Source organism: Stegodyphus dumicola, chromosome 6 (genome assembly GCF_044657685.1).
Source record: "Stegodyphus dumicola isolate Sdum_Otavi_A_Nest chromosome 6, ASM4465768v1".
Taxonomy (NCBI): Eukaryota; Metazoa; Arthropoda; class Arachnida; order Araneae; family Eresidae; genus Stegodyphus; species Stegodyphus dumicola.
The window spans coordinates 65,419,336-65,438,655 of record NC_140773.1 but is presented as its reverse complement, the minus strand read 5'-3'; the positions used below and the strand labels follow the sequence as shown (position 1 = coordinate 65,438,655).

The 19,320-nt window shown below is 33.8% G+C and overlaps 2 protein-coding genes across 3 annotated transcripts in view; one reads left to right on the top strand and one right to left on the bottom strand.

The window, feature by feature from the left end:
• Positions 1-19,320, bottom strand: part of LOC118185065 (ras-like GTP-binding protein Rho1) — a 724,791-nt gene that overhangs the window by 246,129 nt on the left and 459,342 nt on the right. The window lies entirely within an intron of this gene.
• LOC118189081 (uncharacterized) lies at positions 1,302-19,150 on the top strand. Of its 2 annotated transcripts, XM_085818446.1 has the most exons (4): positions 1,302-1,451; positions 3,904-3,974; positions 4,065-5,487; positions 18,489-19,150. In XM_085818446.1, the coding sequence occupies exons 3-4, from the start codon at positions 4,070-4,072 to the stop codon at positions 18,628-18,630; spliced, it is 1,560 nt and encodes a 519-aa protein (XP_085674572.1). In that variant the 5' UTR covers positions 1,302-1,451; positions 3,904-3,974; positions 4,065-4,069; the 3' UTR covers positions 18,631-19,150. The 2 variants fall into 2 exon arrangements, with proteins under 2 accessions (XP_085674572.1, XP_035215517.2); XM_035359626.2 differs by lacking the exon at positions 3,904-3,974 and having other exon boundaries at positions 1,305-1,451.

Genomic DNA, 19,320 nt, shown 5'->3' with positions numbered 1-19,320 from the left:
TTAATTTATTTCAATCCTGCTGCCATAAAGGCCAACCTATTTTTATCTCCGGGAAATGATGACAAAAAACGAGTAAACGTTAATGAAGGGTACAAAGATATATATATATATATAATATGTCTGTTTCATCTAAACGTTAAAGCTGAGGTACATAAGGAAACGAATGGCCAACCCAATGTTTCAAATGTCAAAGCTTTCACATCATGCTCAAAATTCCTGCAGACATCCCCTCTCTGAGCGTCAAATTTGTTAGTAACCATGAATCCAGGGATTGCCTTAAAGATTCTGTGCCTATATGTACGAACTGCTGTGAAAAAAGCATACCACAAATTTAGAAGGACGAGAATTGTACTTCATTTTCAACAAGAACGTCCCTTAAAAATTTGAAGACTATGCACATTTTGACGAAACATAAATTCAACAGAATAACAAACGAAGACTGGAGCAACACATTTAAGAAGCTCAAGATTTTTTCCAAGTTTTCTCGAATGCAATCCATTTCTTCAGTCAACCAGTAGTGCCTGAATCCCTCAAGGAGCTAGCAAAAATCGCTCTGGCAAATGCAAATAAAGTGAATAACCCTAATATTGGACAGTAAGACCACTATTTCAAGTAGATGGATTCTGTATTGAGACCATACTCGTCCCATCTTTTTAGTAGTTGAATTTTACTCTAATAAGTCAAGTCCTATCACTTCATTATATTTCCTTCTTTCCCTGTTCAGGGTTATGTCCTCTTATTTTCTCCATATTTGCCACATCCATTTTAAGGCCATATTATGTTCCCTAAGACATCAATTCAAAGTACATGAAAAAGCGCCAGTTGCAGCCTTGACTCATGCACATAATTTCACATCTGCATATCTGCGTAGATTACGAATGTACCATAACGCACCCTGCTTCGCATTAAGGTGAGTGTATTTGTGAAATGCCATTGATTCTTCGAGTGTTATGAAGGATGCTTTTGAGATGCACTAAGGAAGAGAGATGTCTTTTGTGAATCCAAGACAATGACTGAGCTAACTCTATTCAGTTGCATTTATTGCTGTGTATAATAAATGTACTACCCCACTTTGGAAGTGAGTAACTTTAAATGCTGTGTCCGGTGTATTTTCTCCAACCTCTCTAAAATTGCTATTCAAAAAATACTTTCATATGTTTCTAGGAGCAAGAATTAAATCATTTCAAAAATAGTAAAATAAGGAGAGGTGCGAAAAAATATAAAAAGTATTGAAGAATAGAATCGATTCTAAATCCATCATTATATACTACCATCATTGGCAGAAGCGTTAGTCACGTGATAGCCTTCCCAAGCGAAACGTTTTTAAGACGTTCTGTAAGAAATTACCTTTACTTTATAGCAGAGTTGCTCGCTTCTGAATGACGAGCTTCAAAATTTATGTTTAAAAGCATGTTTAAAGTTCCATAGGAGCTTTCGAGATACCTTTCTCAGTAAGTATAAACTATTTTCATACCATGTTAACTTTTTAAAATCATTTAACAGATAAAATGTTTAATGTTCACTTAGGTTTATGTTTTCAGATTTTTGTTGAAAGGTATTTAATGTAAGCGAGATTTACATAAAAGATTCCATTATTTTTAATTAAAATTTTTTAAATTGTAAAGCATTAATTTTAAAAAATCCTTTGAATTAATATGCTTAGACTTGAATTAATTTTTTCCGAAATTTTAACATCTTGTCTCAAAAAATCACTTTTAAATTTGAAAATTAGTTAGGAATTGAAATATTCGAGGGAAAACTACTTTTATTGCATCTTAAACCATTCTTTCAGTCCAGAATATTTCTTAATTACAAAGTCTCACAAAATGGTTTAAGCCAGAGATCGGATGCTTCGTGGAGGACTTTTAAGGAAAACGAGCATATATTTACGTTACGCATGGAGAAAACTACGAAAACGCCCATGCAGCCAGCTCGTTCTGCTGGATTTGAAACTCTGAACTACAAGTGTTCAAGGAGTTCACCGATCGCCCTCTATTGGGCGTCCAGAATATTTGAACACCACTTCTGTAAGAACCAAACCTATACATAAGACTTGAAACTGATTTTTCAAAACATTGGATTTAGGAAGTCAACTTACGTTTATCATTATTCTCAATTATCCTATAAGTAAACTTCGTTCGTTTTTTTAAATAAGAATATATATAAATCTCGAAGTAACGTTTGAACTTGATAGCAAATACGGTAGATAATCATCAATGTGTATAATCTGATTTACTTTATAAAGACAGTATGTTTTTACCCATGTTCCAATGGCTGAAGTTAGCTTTATTTTTGAAAATAATGAGTCTATAAGTTTGTAAGACTTATCGTTCCCAACCAGTTTCATAGATGCTATCTAACCATAACTATTGGCAATGGTTACTTACACTTCACACGTATTTTGGGTTTTTCAAACAAAACGCACCAATTTTCTCTAGAAATAAATAGGAGCCAATTTGATGCTTTAGTAAATAAAACATAGTTTCGTAGTCGACTCATTTCGACTGTGGAAATATACTTCTAAACCTAAGAAATGTATCTTTAGTTGAATATTTCAAAAGCTTGTAATGTATTTTTAGGGAATTATTTTAAGAACAAAACAGCGATACATTTAAAAACATTTAATTGATAATATTTACTTTGAAAACAAAAGTACTGTTATAAGAACAATGCATTATAAGCAGTGGCTAATAAGCATTGTTGACGCGTAAATCTTAAGCAGGAGAAAATTATTTTGAGTGTGTTATCTTATAACGGAATATACATACTTTCTTTAAAATACGTCTAATGCAAATGAGCATGTGGAAAAGGGAAATTCTACTTAACACCATACAGTTTCTTTTATTAAGGCTCAAAGACTAAAATCTAGGAACTATAGAACTTGGCTAATTTTCAAGCCCTTTCTTGAAAAAAGTGTATAATGATGCTAATCATTTCATATATGCGCCTGCTTTAATAATAGTAAATTATTATAATATTCTTTAAAATAAAGTATCACTTTAGAAAATGACATTTCAGCTTTTAGAACACTGCAGATACTCAGAAAAAAGTACTGAATTAATTATAACGATATATTAACGACTTGAATTTAATGAAAATATCACTAAATACTGCAAGAATATTAAGAAGGAAAAGCGGTTACAATTTTCCTTCAAATCGCTGTTTTCTAGACACTCGGATCTCTGTCTAGGTAGATATACTGTGCACGTATCCGGGATTCTAAATCTGGAAACCTCTCAAAAGGTTTGTAATTGTTGCTTGATGTAGTTACTGTTCTCGCCAGTTGCACCAATAAATTTGATTTTAAACTTAATAGTTTCGTGATAAAATTGGTGAAATTTCTCGCTTTCTCGTGCAAGCAACGACAAAGAGAATATTCTGTATTTTAAAGTGGAAAATTTGAACTTTCAATTCTATACATTTTTGTAATATACGAATAGATTTCTTATATCAAAATTACAGACAAGTATTTTGATTCTAATATTTAAACTGAGAGGGTTTTATACAAATCCTAAAATGCATTGCTGCAATTTGCTATTATTCTGTTATTGGAAAAAAGTCATAATTTTCTTACGGTTTATTGGAAACTTATATATCCAAATGTATTAATTTGTTTCTAACTTGCTCCATTCTCTAAATAAGACAAAAGTATCGCCAGGATTAATACTACTCACTTAGATTCGCACTTAAGCGAATTCACGTGAAACTGAGTTCAGTGTTATTTTGTAGTCATTTTAAAAGCCATTGGAGGCTTTTGGCAGCCAAAAATTGGCAGCCAAAAAGACCGAGGCCAAATTAAATTAATTTACTTGACAAATAATTGTAAATCTTTTACCGTTTTCTTTGATGTATCAAAAATTTGTAACCGTCGATTTTAAACTAAATAGTCGTCTTTTCCTTCAGAATTCCGCTCAACGATCGACTCAAGTTTGGCAGGTTCGCCATCAACGTTTGCAGTCGACGTGTTATTAGAGGTTTCATGTTAAATCTTTAATAATTAAAATAAAATATTTTTGAAATACCAAAGAGTAATACTTTTTAATGTTTAATATTAAATTTTACAGGTGGGATGGATTACTCGATTGTTCTCATCTTCTTTGCCATAACCACCGTTGGGTTAAGTCTGTTAGAAGACGAGTATGCGAGCAGCAAAAATGTGCTTGAGGAAGCATCCTCAGGCTTGGATTTGTTTGACATTCCTAAGGGTGGCACAAAAAAGGACTGGACAGTTCAGCCAGTTAAAATTATCATACGGGATAAACCGGAGGTCGTGAATGTCCCTCATCCATATCCTGTTAAACAATATGCTCCTGTTCCGAAAATTGTTCCTGTGCTGAAGAAAGTGCCAGTGCTGAAACCTCTTCCTGTGCCATTTTTCGTTCCAAAGATTAAACCTATACCTAAGAAAGTGCTCGTACCAAAGCCGTTTAAAATCGTGAAAAAGATTCCAATTCCTCAACCTTATTTCTACAAGAAGGAAATCCCAATTCCCAAACCTTATGGAGTACCAAAACCTTTTCCAGTTCCTGTTCCAAAGTTTTATAAGAAGAAAGTTTTAATTCCTGTTCCGAAGAAGGTTCTCATTCCAAAATTTAAGCCTATTCCCGTACCGGTTCCAAAATTTGTTAAACAACCGATCCATATAGTAATAAAGGAAGTTCCTAAAAAGGTTATGGTACCTACAATAGTTAAAGTTCCTAAAATTGTGAAGATGCCGAAAATCGTACCTTATATAAAACATGTGCCCGTTAAAAAATTTTATCCTGTTCCTTATGTTATTACAAAAGTGAAACCAATACCTAAAATTGTACCTGTACCTAAGTTTGTAAAAGTGCCTAAAATTGTAAAAGTACCGAAACCGTACATGAAACCAAAGCCAGTAAAAGTTTTCAAGCCATACATTGTGAAGAAGCCAGTACCAATCCCTATACCAAAACCTTATTTTAAGAAAATTGCCGTGCCTGTGTCGAAACCTTTCCCGGTACCAATATTTAAACCCAAACCTGTACCAGTACCAAAATTTGTAAAACAACCTATTCATATAATTGTAAAGGAAAAACCGCACAAAGTGTCGGTGCCATATTCAGTACCAGTACCTAAAATTGTTAAAATTCCTAAGCCTATAGCAGTTCTAAAGCCGTTTCCAGTTCTAAAGAAATTTCCTGTGCCTGTAGTAGTGAAGAAAGTAAAAATAATTCCTAAAATAGTTCCTTATCCGAAAGTAATAAAAGTTCCTAAGAAGATACCATTTCCAAAGCCGTACCTCGTACCTAAGTACATAAAGGTCCCAAAGCCAACAATAGTGAAGAAGCCTGTGCCAGTACCTGTTCCAAAATTTGTGCCTTATAAAGTGTTGGTTCCTGTAAAAAAACCATTTTTTGTTCCAGTGCCTAAGCCTTTTCCAGTTCCAATTCCAAAGCCAATTAAGGTGCCAATAGAAATTATCCGAGAAAAAGGTCTGGTATCTAAAAATCCATTACCGGCAACGTAAGTTTTTTCTTTTCTTATATCCATAAAATAATGAATGTTATTTCCCAGTCTTCGGAAACAATGTTATAATTAATAAAACTGGAAACATTTTTAATTTTTTTATAAGTGTTTAAAAAAGAATCACAATTTGCTGCCAATTAGTCTTGCTTCTGTTTTCCATTTTCCAATTTAAATTTTGCGCAAATTTCTGAAAATTCTTTTAATTTTGTTTATATTTGGGTCATTTTTCTTTAGAGCAAACAACGAGACATAAATCTGGAAATTTTTATTTTTTCTTCAGTCAAATTTTAAACCCCGAAGATGCGTAAAATGTTTCAGTAGTATTTTGAGTTAAAAAAGTCCTTTATTGCAACATAAATATTAATATCTAAGTGATGTATGCAGCACTTCCCCATATTTTATTTTGGCAAAGTATGGAAAATGATTTTGAAACTAAACATAACCGAATGGCTTTAATATTAGATTTGTTTGATTATGGCAAAGCTGGATAAAAGTATCTGCCAAACAGGGGGGATACATTTGTGTAGAACGTTCTAAGGCAAACCGACTTTATTCACATTACACACCTGGGAAAACAAAGTACAAGCTGTCAGCATGTTAGCCGGAATCTGAATCGAACTACCAGTTTTAGCAATTTTGATACTCGGATTCTGTTCAACCATTTCGGGAAATTTCAATTTTTTTACCTGAAGTCATAGAACTATCGTAGAACAAAAACTTAACGAATTGTTTTGAAATACGGTTTTAAGTTAATTTGTCTCTTGTACCTAGTATCACATAATTTAATAATTTTAACTGGTGACAGGGCTAATAGTTGCTGAATTATTTTCACTAATTAAACGATACCGTTTAAATTCTATAAGCGGTGAAATCCAGGATATTTTTTAATTTTATTAAGTCGTAAAACATCGCGTTCAAACAAACGGAAGTTAACAGCAAGTGTGTAATTAATGTAATAATTTGTTTAATAATTAACAGTAAGTGTGTAATTAATGTAATGCGTATTGAAATGCACATTGCTTTTATTGTCAAGCATTTTAAGGCAAAGTGTTTTAAATAAAGAGTGTGCTAACGTTATTGTATGGAAAATTCTCAAACTTTAGTTGGTTACGTCTCTCTTACTATATATTTAATCAGAAGATTTGGGTATTTATTTCCTTAATGAAGGTGAAAGAGTAAATATATTCAAGCACTTTCCATTAAAAATTCTGATACTGAAGTTCCAAAACAAAAATATAACTTACTTCGCTTAATGCTAATATATCTCTAGAGGTACAAAGAGACAGAATTTTCTACTTTATTAATATTTAAACTTCTAAGCTTATTGAACAGTCGTAGGATACTGAAAACTGAATAACAAAGTCAAACAACCAATTGCCATTTTAATTTTTAATGTATGCTGCTACTACGTTTATTGACCAAAACTGATCTAAAGGAATAACTATGGTGTTTCGGCTTCTCTGCTCCGAGGAAACTTAATCTCACTGCAGGTCGACTCTCCCTTTGGGCACGTCGTAGAGGTTCAACCTCCACTATTACCCTCCAGGAGAGCCGCGCACCACCTGGATATGACACCAGGCAGCACCGGTCGTCTAATGCTCCTACCAGTCGCTCGGGCGAGCCCGTCGCAGCGGGACATTACCCAGCGACCCCGGGGGATAACCCCCGGGTTACTAGCACCACGCCGCGCTAGGACATGCCAGACTCCGAGGCCGAGGCCGGCCAATAAGTGACCTTTCCCAGAGCCTTCAGAACCACCAAGTTCATAAATTTTATACCCCCGTGGCCGAGACTGCCTAGGTACAGATCCTAGCCAGTAGCTTCGCAGAATTCTCTACGTCGATCCCCGGGGGCCCTAAAGGAATAAAGCGACTTTTTCTCAATACTGAGTATTTTTTTCAAATATTTACTCTCAGAGATGACATTTCGCAAGCGGTCATCTCGGAAGTTGTCACTGAACTTTTGATACATTTGTAATGTATTCTTGAATTTCTATATGTTGAGCTGAAAAATATATAAAGGAGCTTACTTAACTGAATTTTAGTATGTATTTTGATTCTTTCCGATTATTCATCCTTCAGATTTAAACATATGGCAGAAATGTTTTGTTTTCTTTGTTTCTGAATGCACGCAATAATAGTCGACCCATGCATGGGGCTTATTACATGTGTGTGTAAAATATACGCGGAAGTATATGCTTTACATTCAATCGCCGTTTCGCTGAACAGTTGTAAAAGGTATGAATTGGTTTTTATAGATTTTGGTTTTCCCACCCAAACTTTCTCTTTTATTAAATGCTTTTCATTATTCATGAATAGAATAAAATCTATGAAGCAATGAATGTTTTTCTTCAGTTCGCGATTTTCGCGAAGTATGCGAATAATCAAATTTTCTGTTTATTTATTTCAATGCAAATTTAAATCTGATTTTTACTGTTAAAGTAAGATTCAATATATTTTAATGACATTTATAGTTTTGTTTAGTGTATCAGTTCGTTTGGTTTGGTCTATTGAGATTATGGCAAAGCACACTAGGACTACCTGTCTCTGGAAACTGATGTCCTCGTGATAAAGGACTTTCTAATAAAATCGGCTCGTATACACGTTATATATGGTGAGTCATAAAAACCGCCAACGCAGCCAGCCCTGCATAAGAATCGAACTCGGATCGGAATTAAGTGTTCAGCGACTTTACCGCTGGGCCGCTGGTGGACTTGTAGCAGTTTGTGCCTGCCCAGTCCTTTGACAAATGTATTTGTAATAGATGTGTTCTTGAAATTTCCCATCTTTGGTTTCTAGAGAGGGATTGAAGAAAAGCAGAATGTTAAATTAATTTTGCGAAGCTTGGATTCTTTCAATGTATTCAGTAGTCGACATGACTATTATTGACTGGTCTTCAACCTATTTTTAACTTTAGAGTACTGAAAATGAGATTTGGCTTGCTTTCTTTCCAAAAACTGTGCCAGTATAATTTTTAACAGCAGCTTAAATCAGATCAGTAATCTTTATATAACTGATGTATTGCAGCGTTAACTTTTAATTCGCTTCATTTCAGTTACAGCATCAAATCGTCTGGTTATTTTAGGTGTGGTCGTCTATGTTTTTTGATTAATAAGCAAACTATGAATTGCTGGTTAGAAACTGAAGATTCAGGATGAAATCTTTCGACATACACTGAATGATTTATTATTATGCGTTAATAAATTTTCATTTCAAACTTTTTAAAATTCGAAATTACACAATATATTAGCAAAGCAGCGTATTTTAGTTAAATGCGGCTCCATAAAAAAGATACTGTTGTCAAACGTGATTCTGTACATCACCCGGAACTTCGGATCTGCCCTATTGTTTTTAGAACATCTCCAGTGGAAAGCCTGTGTGAAAGGTTGAGACTTTCCTGCATTTAAAACGTCAACATCTGTATCTCGAGCACTATTTTAAAATTCTGTCGCAAATCAACTCCTATTCGTTTACATTTACTCAATGATTTATGCTCTCGTTTGTATCGGGCAGGAATATCGTGTATACTATTATTTGGTCTAAGAGGAGGAACTCTGCTAGATATAATATCAGTACACAACTAGAGAATCGTTTTGAAATTCTATCATGGAAGGACTAGAAAACTCGGCTTTTTAATACGTTCAAGCATTGCGATAAATGTAACATTGGGGATCATTTACAGGCAGAACTTTGCGGAACATAGAACATAAATTTAGAATTATCTGTCAGACCAAAATCTCGAGATAATTTTGGTGTAGTTTTGTGATGAAAACGATGGTTTTTGAGTTTGTTTCACGCAGCTTCTTTGGTTTTTACTTCAGAACATACTACAGTTATTCAGACTTTTAATATTCCTCTCGAAAAGACATTACAGTAATTTCATTATCTGCACAGATAATCTAAGCTCATTAATTCCTATGAAAGATCCCTGCATATAGTTCGCCACACATTATTATAGGAATTTTGAAGCTTATTCAGTTCTACGGTGTTGGGGATATCGGATTCAGTACTCCTGGATACCTAGCCGTGCTGTTATAAGCGGAAACAAATTAGCGGATATTTCATCTAAGGCTGTTACTACAATGTACTGTCAGGTCTCGCTCGCAGATATCGGGGAGTTGATGAAACGTAAAATTCTCAATAAATGTCAAATGTAGTAGGATGATCAAGAAAACAATAAATCGAGAAGTGCTAAACCCGATAAACTAAGCATTCAGGACATGCGGACGAGCCCTCTATACTTATTTGAATGCTGGCTGTCTTTGTTAAATAGAACTACTCTTCCGAAAGGCGAGAGGAATCTCCTTTATGTAAGCTGCAGTAAATTTCTGACAATTTTTTTGTTTCGCTGGAAAGACAGTGTTAAATATTTTTGGCTAAAACATTTGAATTCTTTCAAATTGGATTTGATAAAATTAATAGGAAAATGACCTCTCTATAAATTGTACCAATTTTCAAGTTATTGGCTTTCACAGTAAGTTTTAATCTGTTTTCATTCTCATTTGTATCTAGCCTAATCAATACTGTAACTGCACGTATGAAGACATTGTTAATCTTCGTTTCAAACACTGAATTTTGCCAGATAACCTTGTAAGGTTTTAGGTCATAAATTTCATTACAGACAAAATTGTGGGCGATGTTAGAACTTCCTGGCAACATCTGTTGGTTTTTGCCTTTCGATCTTTCCAGTTTTATAGTCACACTTAAATTTAAGGCGATGGTTTATCGTCGATAGGCTCAATCAGAAGGTCGTAGAAAGGCACAAGCTTCTGTTAATAGCTGAGACGAACTTGCGCAGGTTATAACTTAAGGTCAAGGATAACATACTGATATTTCTGAGTAACAATTAGATATTTAAAATGAAATTTAACGTTTTTTAATTCTAACCGCATTATCGGCAATATAGTGAATTGATCATCTAAATAGCTACTGAATTTGCAAAATGTTTCATGGATATAAGAATTACCTTGAACTAATTATCCAAAAAAAGAATACACTTTAGACATGTTCTATTTGATGATAAACGTTAAGCTTCAGTAATCTGTCACTTCAATTACCGAAATGTCGTCTAGGATTTTCATTTGAAAATATTCTTTCTAGTCTAGATTTCATGTTAATAAAAGTATTGAAACTGCTCAAGCTTCATTTTCGCATTTAAATCGAAGTATGAATCGAAATAATAGTCAAAATTTCGAATCGAAGAATAAGTCAAAATTGAAATTTTTAAGGCCTTTTCGGAGCTACTAAATTATTTCCATACTTCTTATTTTAAGGAGAAAGTAGTCTACTGCACTTTTTTGCATCTAAATTTGAGTCAACACTCTACTGTACTTAGGTTAGAAGTAAATAAGAGAGCTGCGGATGTTGTCTCAATATTTGCCTAAGGAAAACTCGAGGATAAAAAAAATCCTCTGCAGGAAAGATTAGTGTCTTTCCATGCGGGTAAATCCTTGATTAATCTTGGGCTCATGAGAGAGCTGTTTGTTTAGGTAGGCCATAGGGTTAATCGTCTCGTCCATCAAAGTGATGCTCGGGTGTTTAGCTTTATCTGGGCATCACCGAAGAGGAACGCATTATTTTTTCTTATTTATCCCTTCTCGGTAAATATATTTCGGAGTGGAAAATCTTTTTATTTCCCTAATGGTAGCTCTTCTCTTTCGTATTGCTTTCCTTAAATGAAATCGTATAGTTATCGTGGTCACGATTTTTTAGTTGAAAAAGAGATTTAATCTCTACTTTTGATAAAATCTAAACTTCAATTGTTTCCCGTATGCCAGTTTGCTTTGAATTGTCTACAATGCTTTGAAACAATGATTCGAAGTTCTTGTTGGCTGAGTAGTTTTGCAGTACAAATTGTTCCATTGGGCAAGACAAATGTTTAAAGATAATCTTTTCATATAACTACATAAGGCTACCAGTGGCCGGGTGTTGTAAATGATGAGTACTCGCGCATCGGCCTGCGCTCAAATTTCGAAAAGCAGAATATTGGTTATATGGCAGTTTTCATGGTTTTTCCATGTGTAACAAGAATACGAGCCAATTTCCCTGAGAAAGTCTTAGACATCCATCTCGCTGCACCATTAGCCGAGTGGTTAAGACTGATGACTCGGAGTTTGATCTAGATTTCATTTCAAACGAATGGGCGGGTTTCATGATTGGTTTTCGTCGTTTTTCCATTTATAACGTGAATGCGATCCAATTTCCCTTAGCAAGTCATCCCATCCCTTTCCTTAGATATATAACCGTTATAAGCTTTTGCCGTAGTCGAATAACCAGGAAGATATCCCTTTGTTTTAGGCAGATAGCCCCAAAACCATGCATTCAACGTTTCAATTATACAAAGATTCAAAATTTCTGGCAAAAATGTAAAGACGGAGGAGACAGAAAAAAGATTTTATAATGGAATTTGTGTGTGGCATATTAATGCGATGGAGGGTGCTATTGAGCAATAGGTAAGTCGTACTGCTGGTGTAGCTACTTTGTTCCCTAAGCAAAATTAGCAATATTGGCATATTCCTTTGCCGGGATTTGAACCCGGAGCTATAGCAGTGGTTTAGCTACTACCTTGCCAACTCGGTGGCATTGTTACGTAATCTGAGTACTGCTAAGCACACGAGGGCTCTGCGCATTATGTATCCTTTCTCTTCGGGGAGGACTTTCTGAACGAAGCCATCTTGTATTCACCTTGCATATGGGCACAAACCAACCATGTAGTCAGCCCGTTTACCGGGATTCAAACATTGGATAAAATAATGAAGCCGAAATACTGTTTCCTAAATTTAATGTGAAGCACTTAATTGCTCAGCAGGTTCACAATAACGTAGTTTCAAATCCGTATTTTATAGTAGTATAAAAATGGTATAAACTGGTATAAACCTACGTGAAACTATAAAACTATTTTAGACTAAAATTTCTTTTGATGTGAACTATTTTAACCTTCTGAAGATCGCCAACGAGCTTAGCTAGCATTCCACTTAAGCACCGCAGTGGGCGCAAACGAATGTAGGTCTAACTTCCAGTTTGAAATTGAGCAAAATTTGCTTACTCTCGCAACCGCCAAAGAATTAATATCTGCCTTAGTGTACGATTGAATTTTGGGTTACCATTTTCTGGCATGCCTTGTTACTGGACATTTTCATTGGTGTGGCTGTCACAAATATTTCATAGTTCCTTGCTAAGATTTCTGACTGGTGTTTAAAAAAGAACTACAACTGGTTATCGTTCAGCTTCTGAGGTGCCAATTTAAGAGATAGATATCTTTGTAAAGTATATTTTAAAAACATTCGTCCATAAGTATCACGAAAACTGAAACTTCTTTCCCATTTCGTAGCCTGAAATTAAACCAATGGGGAATCTGGTTTTGTTGTTTTTGGTAATCCGTTACTGCTGCGCTCCTTCTTCGTTAAAAAAAAAAAAAAAAAAAAAAAGTTAACCACATTTGAATTAAAGTTGCATTTTTATTGGATTGGGATTGAACATTGCAGAGCTTATGGGTGTTATTTAGGGAAGTTTTTCTTCAAACCTGAGGGAAGGTTTTCTTCAAAGAACGTTCTCACCTTAGCAGCACATGTTACACACACGCACAAAAATCTTAACTTTCTTAGATTCTTAAATTTCTTAAGTGATATCTAGTGATTTTAATATAATTAATTTAAATACTTCCAAATATATAAAGTCATGGCGACTCATTAAATGAACAGATTTAACATTTGGCTAAAAGGCTAATGATCTAGACATAAATTCTAAGTCGCAAAGAAATTGAAAGAATTTATGCCAAATTAAATTTTAAAGACTGTTACTTTTGTAACTTTCAATAAATTTTTGAACATTCTCTTGATTTAAATCTTCCGAAAACCTTCTACGGATTGGTTACTTCATACAGTAATATAAAACGTAACTTGTCATAGCGAATGACCAGTCACTTTTCCAAGATGCTTCTCTATCCTGCTGACATAATTTTTCAATGCTGTTACACCCTTTATGCATTGAGATTTATATTTGCCACTTACTGGCAGAAAAGGATTTAATGAGTTTATAAGGTTTTGATTTCATCTGATTTTCTAACATTTCAGCTCATGGGAGGGATAGAAATATTTCAAAGAAATCGCAACTTTTCAAACATTATCTCACTAAGCTGAGAGTTTGCAACAGCAAGCGAGCAGTAAACTTACTGAACGCTGGTAGCTGGAATGATGTAGAATACAGGTGAGCGGGGATCTGAAATGGTGCTTTCTTAATTTCCCCATATGTAACTATTCACATTGAAATTATCCTCGCTTTTGTGTTCCATAAATAGCCCTTGCTTACTTTGCGTTATCCAAACAATTCATCTAACCAGCATATGAATTTTAAAATCATCGAAGTATAGTTCGACCCAGTTTCAAATCTCTGTTAATTGGTTAATTGGGTAGTTACATGACTCTGATGTCGTGGTTTTCTTCCTATGGAACAGGAGTGTGAGCTAGCTTTCTTTAAAATGTTCTCAAAAGTATTTCTTAGGTGTCCTCGGATGCTTTGCTGTAACCTAAATTATTGAACTTAACACTCAAAAGATCAAGTTAATCAAAGGCTTGTTCTTGATATTTAATTCAGTTTTTATTAATGCATTGTGAAGAAAGTAAGCATTCAGATTTATCATTCACTATGACAATCGTTATAGTTCTGTCAGGAGACCAAAGGCAGATTCTAAATTAATAGTTTGAGCTTATTCCAAGTTAAAATATAATAATGACATCGTATGAAGTACTGCAGCATTTGATTCGGTGAATCATTCATATTTTACATTCTATTCATGGATAATTTCATCGCTCCAAAGCCAGTAAATGTGATTCACTAATATTATTTCGTTTAATAAATATTAGGTCATTGAGCTAAATATAAACAACCTAAATGTAAATCAAGTTAATTTGCGGATGTTCTAACCAAAAGCAAAAATAAATATTAACATTATCAAGTTGTATTTTTTCTGTGTAACTCTCTTCTGACCACGCTGGTGCAGTGCCACTAAATATCAAGATTTATAGTTTCATAAAATAAAGCTAAAATCAATAGAACTGAAATGTATTAGATACGATAGAAGATAAGCTCTATTTGATTGAATCTTGGGCGAAGTAAGGAATCGATTTGATGTCTTGCCGAGTTGGAAAAGAAACATCAAAGATAGAATTCAAATAAATCCTCAAAACAAAATTTCCTATCTTTTCAATGCTATTCGTAGCTTAGAACGTTCCCAAGTTTAATGCAATTCAATATCAGGTTTCATAGACCTCTCGTTGAATCGGGAAATCCCACAATAATGATAAACATTAAATACCGAAAAAGGTTGGTTTAACTAGGAATGGCTGGATCATGCAGTGTTTCGCAAATTTGCTTCTTCTGTGAAAATCTGTGCTAAAATTTGCATATGCGAATTTTTAGCTACTCCATTTCCTTGAGCTACTTTAAAATGTTCTAAAATACGGTAAAATCGGTTTATGTAAATATATCTGTAAAAGCTAATTATTAAGAAACGAATTTATTTAAGCTTAACTGTCATCTGATAATCTCGCTATCGTATCGCCGTGCACCCAGTTTTCGAGACTAGTCACTCGTGTTTTCCTGTGTTAAACCGATTGTTTTAATATTTTGGTTGTCTATGAGTAGGATTCCAAATGTTTGTCTTAAACTGTTGTGTTAACTAAAGAATGAGTAACGTGAGGAAATTCAGTACCACGTTTGAATGCTTGATTTGGAATTTCCATGTTTGAGCGTTTGCTAGAAAAAAATTAAAGACAAAAGCTTTTCGTAATTTTTATAAATATGAACAGAAAGAACATAAGTGATTTAATAAAGCGCAGCACTCTTAAGTACAAATGCAAAATTTTGTGTCTGAATTAAGTATAAATGCAAAGTATTACGTCTGAAAACAGCTTATCTTGGTGTTCACTGTTTTATAAAATATATTTCGGACGCTACTTCATTAATTTAAAAATTTTTAGAATGATGTATGTTGTCTGAAAAAATATTAAAATTTTAGACGCTAAGGCAGGAATGTAAGTAAAACATTTTCCATTGTAAAAATAAAGTGTTTTCACAATGTATAAAAATAAACCGCTTAATCGAAAGAATTAGTACCTACCACCATTCTAAATGCGAGAAAGCACCAAAACGATAAATAAATCTTTATTAACCTAGAATTAAAAGAATGGGACATTCGCATAACAGAAAATTAGCAGTCTGGTTTTAAGATATTCTTCAAAATTAATATACGTAATAAAAATGCCAAGAATCGATTTACAGTTCCTAATTTATGAAACGCAAGGAGACTCAATCGGTGATCTCTCAGCTCCTCTGAGCCTCTGAGTCACAAAATTTGCGGGATCATTAGCTCACGTGCTGTTTTGGTTACTTTTAGATTACTTTGCTATTTTAGCTTAAATTTGTCAGCTTTGATTTGAACTGAAACTTAAGGACAGCTAGTATTTTCACATAAACGCAGTGTGTTAGGAAAGTTCCAGACATGATAAAATGAAGGTATAAATTATTGCATGTAACTACCGAAGGAGTTGCTATACAAGGCTGACTTGTTAATATATAAAAGAAACAAATTTTTGTTTGAGATTAATTTTAGAAGCCGTAGGAATGTTGAATACAGCTTGTAGCGATCAATTAATGTCGAAGTCTATTTTCTAAGGGCACCAATATTTGAAAGAGCGAATATCAAAAAAAGATGACTGAATTGGTAGGCATTTGATTTTAGGAAATGGTAATAATACTAAAGATCACAATAAGCTATCAGTGATAGTCGGAAACTTAACCTGAAATTACAAGTATTTAGTTTATTCTCAACGAGATGTTGAGATCTGGGTTCTAATCTCATTTATTATGTTTTGATTAACTAGCGAAAATCGGTGCGTCTTAGCATTTCGCAGGATTTATTAGAAACTGCAAATAATCGCACAGCTTCCTTACGCTCTTCAGAGACGGGACAGTTTCGGTTCTACAACACTGTTCAAAAACTAAGCGCCGAATTATGAGTACTTTGTTTTCTGTTGAGAAAACATGAACGAATTTCTCAGAGGCTAACTGAATTCTACCCACGTTTTGACTCAAAATGTATTTTTCATAGAGATGGTGTGAAACAAATTGTGGCTCTTTTTACAGGCCATCAGCAATTAATCGAATAATATTGCGGCGTTTATTGCCGAAAGCTATAGCAATCCTTAAATATAACCAAGAAACAAACGTTTATTTTCAGTTATTAATAATTTGCACATGGATTTCTTCATTTTACGCGTTTTCACATAAATCATATTTGCATCCTCCCGAGTTAAAAGTGGAACCCAAAGGCAAGTTATAAAAACAGTGAAATTTATTTTCGTTCGAAGGAATTTTTTTAGCTTTTGCATGCTTCCAAGAAAGGGGTATTTTACTTTCCACACCAATTTAAGAAACAGGTCTTTGAATAAAATTGTATACCACCGCGGATGCCCATTCAGAGAACCAAGGTAAAAAGCTTGGTAGAAAATGGCTTCTAATGGTACTATGGGATTCGTATGGCTAGCAGTCATATTAAAGTTGTACCTGTTGCTAATGCAGTGGTTATATAAAGCGGGATAATATATTTCCCATTAACCGCTGCTGTCTATTTTTACGGCCATCTAAAAATAATCTAAATTAAAAATTTGAAATTTTGGAATGTAATAAAGCAGTTCTTGAAATTTTAATTATTCAGAAGCGCTTTTTGTTTTTCTGACTGCTTTAACTTAACGCTTTGCAGGCCGGTAAAACCGAAAAGTACCCAAGCTGTGAAGAAACCTTTTGCGTAGAAGTAATATAAAGTTGCCTAGTGCTTCAGAAGGATTAGAATAGTTATATGAATTACGATTTTATTTGCTTCAAGATGGCATTGAAAGTTACCTAACCAACACCATCAAAGAATATTCAGCTAGTTGTCTTATTATCCCTGAGCATCCTCGATGTTCTCTAAATATTCCTCTTGTGATAGTTTCCATTTTCTTAGAACTAAATATATTTTTAAAATACTAATTTTAAGAGGATATTTCAGTCTAAATTATGACCTGTCAAAAATCTTTCTATAGTCTTGAAAAGCACAAGGAGGGAGATTAATCTACGTAAGGTCATTTTGAATATGTTACGTAAAAATTTGCGTTAATTTTGTATTATAATTTATTCAGTTTTCTAATAATGTATATATCCCATTTTTATTAAATATTACTTTTTAATTTTGTTCCAAATAATTGAAGAAACGCTAACTGCATAAGATTTTCGTGCTTTTCCTCGTATATAACTTCATATGCGAACAAACTTCTCGTTCTTCATGAAAACCTTCCAAGACATCTCTTGCAGCCTTCGCATATTTTGTAAATTATTCATTGCCTGAAGCGTTATTTCATTAGTCGGCTGAACTTTTGACTTGCCAAATAGAAGTAATATGCTTCAAGCAATGAAATACACGACTATCAAATGGTTTTATTTGTGTTTTATAATATGTCAAGTAAGTACCAGTATTTAATTTTGCTGTCTTAATAAAGTCATCCTTCCTCGAACCAAAATTCCTGAACATTTTTCCCATGAATGAACAGCTAACCACGTGTTATTTAAATTAAATATGAGCTAGAAGTCTTTAGGAAGAATGTTTTCTGAAATAGCATGATCCAGTACCACAATTCTATATGGATTATGCAATACTCTGGGACGGAAGCCAACTCAGCGGATTTCCGGATTTCAGTACCACAAGTCTGTCACTTAGGTTCATAAGGAATTCCAAAGACTAGAATACACTAACCATAAAATCTGCTGCGTTTCTATTCCTCTCGCGAGTTGGTGCACTCAAAGCACTTTTTCCATGATCATAATACTTCAGTTTTGTTCTTATACAAAAATACATTTTTGTTTAGAAGCTGTCAGAACGTTCTGTTTTTCTGTATCTGAATATAAAATCGCTTGTTGAGTTGAAAGGATTCAAAATACCATTTTATGAGATTTTCCTCTTTGCAGATTGAAAGGAAAGAAAGTGATTTACGATGAACAGCAGGATAAGATCAAGCAAGGTGAAGATAAAGAAAAGCACGTCGACGAGGCAGTGGACAAAGACTTTGAAATGGATGAAGAAAGGTTGAAAGCCTTCCTGATGGAGTAACTGAAAAACAGCTAAATATAGTTCAGGATATAAGATCTTTTTATTCTTAAGCTATATTCCAAGAACATTTTATTTGTAATGTTTCCTCGAAAAATCCAGTTTTGGTTAATTTCATGACAGATGTTTCAGTGTTGAACGAACCTTGCACTTAATGATGTAAATGAGTATTAAAGAATAGAATTCCATTTCAAATTTGTTCGGCAGTGTTGCAGAAATGCCATTTTTAGCATAGACATATGAAGAAAAAAAAATATTTGTAAATTTGTAAAACGGGAAGTTAAGGCCTTATAATGCATCTGAATGCAATTGTTTGTAGACTAAATTGCATTTAACAAATCTTTATAGAGACGAGAAAAATTTTAATTTGCAGTCCATGGATAATCGATCACTTATCGCAAAGTTTCTGAAATTTCGGATTGTAATGCTTGCAAATACAAAAATTGTTGAACTTTCCTTAGGTTTTGTAATATGTCGTAGTAAAATAAATTTTGAAATAAAGTTATGTATGTAATGTGTATAATGGATGTTTTCATCTTATGCAAAGAATCTATAATTTTTTTTATTCGCTACTACAGCGCATTAATTGTCTAGAGTTTTGTTATCACAACTCTAATTTATTTAGCGTTTAGCCAGTGGAGAGGGGGGAGATGTAGTCATTTTAGCTTTCGAACTGAATTATTCGTCTGGCAT

What these genes read in the sequence shown, in the direction of transcription:
- LOC118189081 (XM_085818446.1), top strand. Translation starts at nt 4,070, where the DNA reads ATGGATTACTCGATTGTTCTCATCTTCTTTGCCATAACCACCGTTGGG. An exon ending in AAAAATCCATTACCGGCAAC is followed by an intron (nt 5,488 to 18,488) that starts GTAAGTTTTTTC and finishes TCCTCTTTGCAG; the next exon opens with ATTGAAAGGAAAGAAAGTGA.